The 6742-nt window shown below is 43.0% G+C and overlaps 2 protein-coding genes across 2 annotated transcripts in view; one reads left to right on the top strand and one right to left on the bottom strand.

Annotated features, from left to right (window-relative positions):
* The window catches only part of LOC306740091 (uncharacterized protein), a gene marked incomplete at both ends in the record, with an annotated part of 2190 nt that extends 687 nt beyond the window's left edge, over window positions 1-1503 (top strand). The window contains 2 exons of the mRNA XM_079222202.1: window positions 131-306; window positions 1275-1503. Coding sequence (XP_079078328.1) covers window positions 131-306; window positions 1275-1503 — 405 coding nt within the window. The remainder of the gene's footprint in view (window positions 1-130; window positions 307-1274) is intronic.
* top3b (DNA topoisomerase III beta) overlaps window positions 1-6378 on the bottom strand; it is a gene marked incomplete at its 5' end in the record, with an annotated part of 28822 nt that extends 22444 nt beyond the window's left edge. Inside the window, one exon of the mRNA XM_079222740.1 lies at window positions 6309-6378. Within this exon, the coding sequence (XP_079078866.1) occupies window positions 6309-6378 (70 nt within the window). The remainder of the gene's footprint in view (window positions 1-6308) is intronic.
* Between the last annotated feature and the right edge of the window lie 364 nt (window positions 6379-6742).

Raw genomic sequence — 6742 nt, 5'->3', positions numbered from 1 at the left:
TTGGACCCAAGTGGTCGACAGACTACCCGTCCCCACTGCCCCGCTGTATTAACATATAATAATCACAGTTACTCCAGTACCGTCTGTACCGTCGAGTCCACGCTTTACATCCTGGTGATTCTCTGAACAGCTGCTGAGAGTCTTCCTGCTGGGCCTGCTGGCCCTCCACCAGTGCCGGGCCATGCCGCTGGGCGACCAGTGTGTGGACGAGTCCTTCTGCACGTACAGCCTGCAGGACTACCACAGCCAGCTGGTCAACCTGCCCAGCCGCATCAACGAGCGCAGCATTGCAACTTGGAGCTACGTGTGAGTACACGACATGTAGCACTGGCTGCCAGGTCTGAAGCCAAGTCCACCCACTGAACCATGGGGACAAGTTAGATAAAGTAGGGCATATTGTGAGCCTTTGCAAAGCCACAAGAAGATGTATTTGCATAGATAGATAGGGGAAATCTTTTCGCTACAGCAGCGTTTATACATACTAGGCTGGACTACATTGTACATATTGTGCAAATTTTAGGTATTTTTATTGGTTAATATCTTCTATTCTATATGTGTGTTTCATGTTTAAGCACCAACACACCAAAGAAATACATTTGAAAAACTCAAACGCAATGTCTCTCTATTGGTCGTCCTGCAACCAAAAGGTCGCAAAACTTTCTGTTCCAAGAGTCAGAACTAAACATGGAGAAGCAGCGTTCAGCTTTTCTGCTCCACACATCTGGAACAAGGTCCTGAGAGCTGCAGGTCTGCTGAGACCCTCATAGACCCTCAGCTCCTTTAAGTCCACATTGAAGACTTTTCTGTTTGCTGCTGCCTTTAATTGATCCAGACTCAATTACTGCATCTCACTACTGCATTTTATTTATTTAACTGCACTGCAACTTTTATTCAACTTTTATTTTTTAAGTTGCTTTTTCAACTTTTATTTTGTTTTTTGACTGTTTTAATGTTTTCTTAACTGTTTTTAAATCTGCATTATGTTTTGATTCTTTTAATGGTTTTATGTGAAGCACTTTGAATCGCCTTGTTGTTGAAATGTGCTCTACAAATAAACTTGCCTTGCCTTACTGGTTCGATCCCCAGCCTCCCCATAGTTTGCATGTCGAAGTGTCCCTGAGCAGGACACTGAACCCTAAGTTGCTCCCCGAGCGCTTCACTAGGAACTGCTCCTTCAAATACTAAGGATGGGTCAAAATGCAGAGAATACATTTCCCCACTGTGGGACTAATACGGCACCATTCCTATTGCAATGTCTCTTCCTCTCTCACCAGGGAGAACATCGACTTGAACCGGGTGCCTCAGGTCATCCATGAGGCCAGCTGCCACACCGGCCACTCCTGCAGGGGCCTCGACACCACCTTTGGTCTGGAGACCATCCCCGTGTCCCTGAGGATGCCTGTGCTCAAGAAAAACCCCAGCTGCTTCCCCACATCCAGCTACTCCCTGCAGTTTGAGCTCATCACTGTCGCGTGTATATGTGCCATCTCCAGGCACAGCTGAACAGGACTGCTCTGAGGCCCATGCAGAACCTTGGTGACCACCAAGAGTACGTGTTTGTGAAGATAGTGCATGGTGTAAAGATGATGTTTCACTCATTACGGTTTTCCAGTAGACATCAACACATGTCAGCATTCCAATGTGTATCGCCTTCATCCCGCCCACAAATCCTAAAGAGTAACTCAACCCCAACGTTTTGGCTGAAGAGGAGGGCTCAAACACGCCCAGCTTGAAATGAAGCCGACGGAACATTACAAAATCTGGCGATAGCAATGTGCTTTCCTATGCTGTGGCAAGTGTGTGCATGAAGCATCAAGTTGTTCTTGACTTCTTTAGGTGCTAGTTAGCTAGCTAGCTAGCTTCCTACTTCTTTGCTGATTTCGTGCAACAGTTACATCAAATAAAAATCACCACATGAAATGCTGGGTTTGGTCTACAATACTTTAACGTTTAGCCAGACTGCCATCACCGTTTCAATTAGCTCACGCCAATAGCTAGCACACATGCTAATTGGTAGCATGCTGACTGTTGTTATGATTATGGTTCGGTGCTGTAAGGGCCCATTATAGTGACAGAATTCAGTATAAACTCTGAGAACCTTTGGTGAATTTGTTGAGATGCGAGGCTAGGCTATATGTATGCTAACAACTGGTTGGTGAAGGAAGCTGGCTCCAGATCAGCTGATAGTCACAATATGTAGAATTCAAATACTTTGCAGTAATATGTCAACACTAGAACCTGAATCCCTCAACAACACTCCAAACACACGTTGGTGTTTCAGCAGGGAAGTATTCTCCTCCACTACAACACGCTACAGCGGTAAAGAGTAAGCTAAGGGTCGTACAAAGTTCTACAATAAATTACTCAAGTAAAAGTCATGCTATTTAGAAGATCTATAATAATGACAAGGAAAACTACTCGGTAAAAAATAAAGTGAAAAAGAATAGGTCAGTTAAATTGTAAACATGACTCTTTTACATTCTTTTAAAGGGAAAGGCTGGGGAAGGAAGGTAAAGAAGCCACTGTGTATGATGATGATGTTATCAAATATAAAACCTATAAAAGTAAAGAACATGTGTTGTGCTAAGTCTCGTGCATTACCATGTCAACATATACACATCACAGCCAGAGCGTCCAATACATTTATTTGCATACAACCAACTGATTACTAAGCTGAGCCTCCTTTCTCAGTGTATCCTGACCAGAGGAGAGGATACAACTCTGACAAGACAACTAAACAAAAAGACGACTGACAATAAATAACAGATGACACAGCCGGTCACTTCTATAGAATGAAGAGCAGAATAAAACACCAAGGCAAACCACACTGATCCACAGCGCTCAGCCACAAGCTCACATGATTCAGCCAAACGAGAGCTGTACATATGCAATGCCTATATAACCAGTCCACTCAGCCTCTGTCCCACTGTAACCAGTCCACTCAGCCTCTGTCCCACTGTAACCAGTCCACTCAGCCTCTGTCCCACTGTAACCAGTCCACTCAGCCTCTGTCCCACTGTAACCAGTCCACTCAGCCTTTCTGACCCACTGTAACCAGTCCACTCAGCCTTTCTGACCCAATGTAACCAGTCCACTCAGCCTTTCTGTCCCACTGCAACCAGTCCACTCAGCCTTTCTGTCCCACTGTAACCAGTCCACTCAGCCTCTGTCCCACTGTAACCAGTCCACTCAGCCTTTCTGTCCCACTGCAACCAGTCCACTCAGCCTTTCTGTCCCACTGTAACCAGTCCACTCAGCCTCTGTCCCACTGTAACCAGTCCACTCAGCCTTTCTGTCCCACTGTAACCAGTCCACTCAGCCTCTGTCCCACTGTAACCAGTCCACTCAGCCTCTGTCCCACTGTAACCAGTCCACTCAGCCTCTGTCCCACTGTAACCAGTCCACTCAGCCTCTGTCCCACTGTAACCAGTCCACTCAGCCTCTGTCCCACTGTAACCAGTCCACACCGCCTAGAACAGCACAGCACCCTGAAGCCATTATGTTCCAAAAAGTGATGCGATCTTTAGCGGGTTATTTTAAATGAGGAGAGAGCGTCAACGCGACGCTCTCTCTGACTCACCACTGATGATGACAGTCTCACTGATTAATATCAGCAGTGGGAGAAGCACACAGATCTTTCACTTCAGTAAAAATGTACTTATACTTCGATAATAATAATAAAAACACTCAAGTAAAAGTCCTGCATTCACAAGTATTAAGGTACAGAAGTATATATCAAAGAAAATGTAGGACTAGATAAAGTATAAAAGTACTCACTAAACAGGAAGATTATCTCTTTAATTGTTTTATTATACTAGATATATTTTTTCGTAGCCAATGTGTAGCATTACAATCAGAGCACAGCAGCAGGCAGCTTGCCCCAGAGGGAACCCGTGTCTCATCTGTGCACCGATACAGAGGGGTAGTAGAGTAGTGGAGTAGTAGAGTAGTGGAGAGGTACATTCATACCCCTTCATAGAGTGATACACTCGTACAGCTTTATAGAGCGATACATTCATACCCCTTCATAGAGTGATACACTCGTACAGCTTTATAGAGCGATACATTCATACCCCTTTATAGAGTGATACACTCGTACAGCTTTATAGAGCGATACATTCATACCCCTTCATAGAGTGATACACTCGTACAGCTTTATAGAGCGATACATTCATACCCCTTTATAGAGTGATACACTCGTACAGCTTTATAGAGCGATACATTCATACCCCTTCATAGAGTGATACACTCGTACAGCTTTATAGAGCGATACATTCATACCCCTTTATAGAGTGATACACTCGTACAGCTTTATAGAGCGATACATTCATACCCCTTCATAGAGTGATACACTCGTACATCTTTATAGAGCGATACATTCATACCCCTTTATAGAGTGATACACTCGTACAGCTTTATAGAGCGATACATTCATACCCCTTTATAGAGTGATACACTCGTACAGCTTTATAGAGCGATACATTCATACCCCTTCATAGAGTGATACACTCGTACAGCTTTATAGAGCGATACATTCATACCCCTTTATAGAGTGATACACTCGTACAGCTTTATAGAGCGATACATTCATACCCCTTCATAGAGTGATACACTCGTACATCTTTATAGAGCGATACATTCATACCCCTTTATAGAGTGATACACTCGTACAGCTTTATAGAGCGATACATTCATACCCCTTTATAGAGTGATACACTCGTACAGCTTTATAGAGCGATACATTCATACCCCTTTATAGAGTGATACACTCGTACAGCTTTATAGAGCGATACATTCATACCCCTTTATAGAGTGATACACTCGTACAGCTTTATAGAGCAATACATTCATACCCCTTCATAGAATGATACACTCGTACAGCTTTATAGAGCGATACATTCATACCCCTTTATAGAGTGATACACTCGTACAGCTTTATAGAGCGATACATTCATACCCCTTTATAGAGTGATACACTTTTACAGCTTTATAGAGCGATACACTCGTACAGCTTTATAGAGCGATACACTCGTACAGCTTTATAGAGCGATACACTCGTACAGCTTTATAGAGCGATACATGCGTACCGCTGAATAGAGCGATACATGCGTACGCTTTATAGAGCGATAAATGCGTACGGCTTTATAGAGCGATAAATGCGTACGGCTGTACAGAGCAATACATGCGTTTGGCTTTACAGAGCGATGCATTCGTACAGCTTTATAGAGCGATACATTCATACAGCTTCATAGAGCGATACATTCATACAGATTCATAGAGCGATACATTCATACAGCTTTATAGAGAGATACATTCATACATCTTTATAGAGCGATACATTCATACATCTTTATAGAGCGATACATTCATACAGATGTATAGAGTGATACATTTGTGCAGATGTATAGAGCGATACATTCATACAGATGTATAGAGCGATACATTCGTACAGATGTATAGAGCGATACATTCGTACAGCTTTATAGAGCGATACATTCGTACAGCTTTATAGAGCGATACATTCATACAGATGTAGAGAGCGATACATTCATACAGATGTATAGAGCAATACATTCATACAGATGTATAGAGCGATACATTCATACAGATGTATAAAGCGATACATTCATACAGCTTCATAGAGAGATACATTCATACAGCTTTATAGAGCGATACATTCATACAGCTTCATAGAGCGATACATTCATACAGCTTCATAGAGCGATACATTCATACAGCTTTATAGAGCGATACATTCATACATCTTTATAGAGCGATACATTCGTACAGCTTTATAGAGCGATACATTCATACAGCTTTATAGAGCGATACATTCATACAGCTTAATAGAGAGATACATTCATACAGCTTTATAGAGCGATACATTCATACAGCTTTATAGAGCGATACATTCATACAGCTTTATAGAGCGATACATTCATACAGCTTTATAGAGATACATTCATACAGCTTTATAGAGCGATACATTCATACAGGTTTATAGAGCGATACATTCATACAGCTTTATAGAGCGATACATTCATACAGCTTTATAGAGCGATACATTCATACAGCTTTATAGAGCGATACATTCATACAGCTTAATAGAGAGATACATTCATACAGCTTTATAGAGCGATACATTTATACAGCTTAATAGAGAGATACATTCATACAGTTTTATAGAGCGGTACATTCATACAGCTTAATAGAGAGATACATTCATACAGCTTTGCAGAGCACTACATTCATACAGATATAGAGCGGTACATGTGTACAGATATACAGAGCGGAACATGCGCGCCCACCTTTGGAGAGGATCTTGGCAATGGACTGAGCTAAGGATGGCTTCTCTGCCACCATCAGAACCGTCCTCATCGTGGAAGAAGAGCGAGCACGAGCACGAGCACGAGCGTTAACCGTCCTGAGCGCGTTCCCTCGCTGCCTCCAGCGGACCGAACCACTAAAACAAAGAAACTAAGGACCGTTTAGCATTACATTGCCTGCTAACAGAACCGGTTATGAACCACGAGAGCGGCCATGACAGTTTACACAGACACACGCACGCGCGCGCGCGATTCTTCTTCTTCTTCTGTTGCTTCAGCGGTTGACTCACAGCAGCAGAGGCCGTGAGCGCCGCCCACTGGACGTAGAGCTCCTCCTCTTCTTCTTCTTCTTCTTCTTCTTCTTCTTCTTCTTCTTCTTCTTCTTCTTCTTCTTGAAGTTCAACGGCGTTGGCATC

Source organism: Taurulus bubalis, assembly GCF_910589615.1.
Source record: "Taurulus bubalis genome assembly, chromosome: 8".
In the NCBI taxonomy this organism is placed as follows: Eukaryota; Metazoa; Chordata; class Actinopteri; order Perciformes; family Cottidae; genus Taurulus; species Taurulus bubalis.
This window is presented reverse-complemented; position numbering and strand designations above follow the sequence as displayed.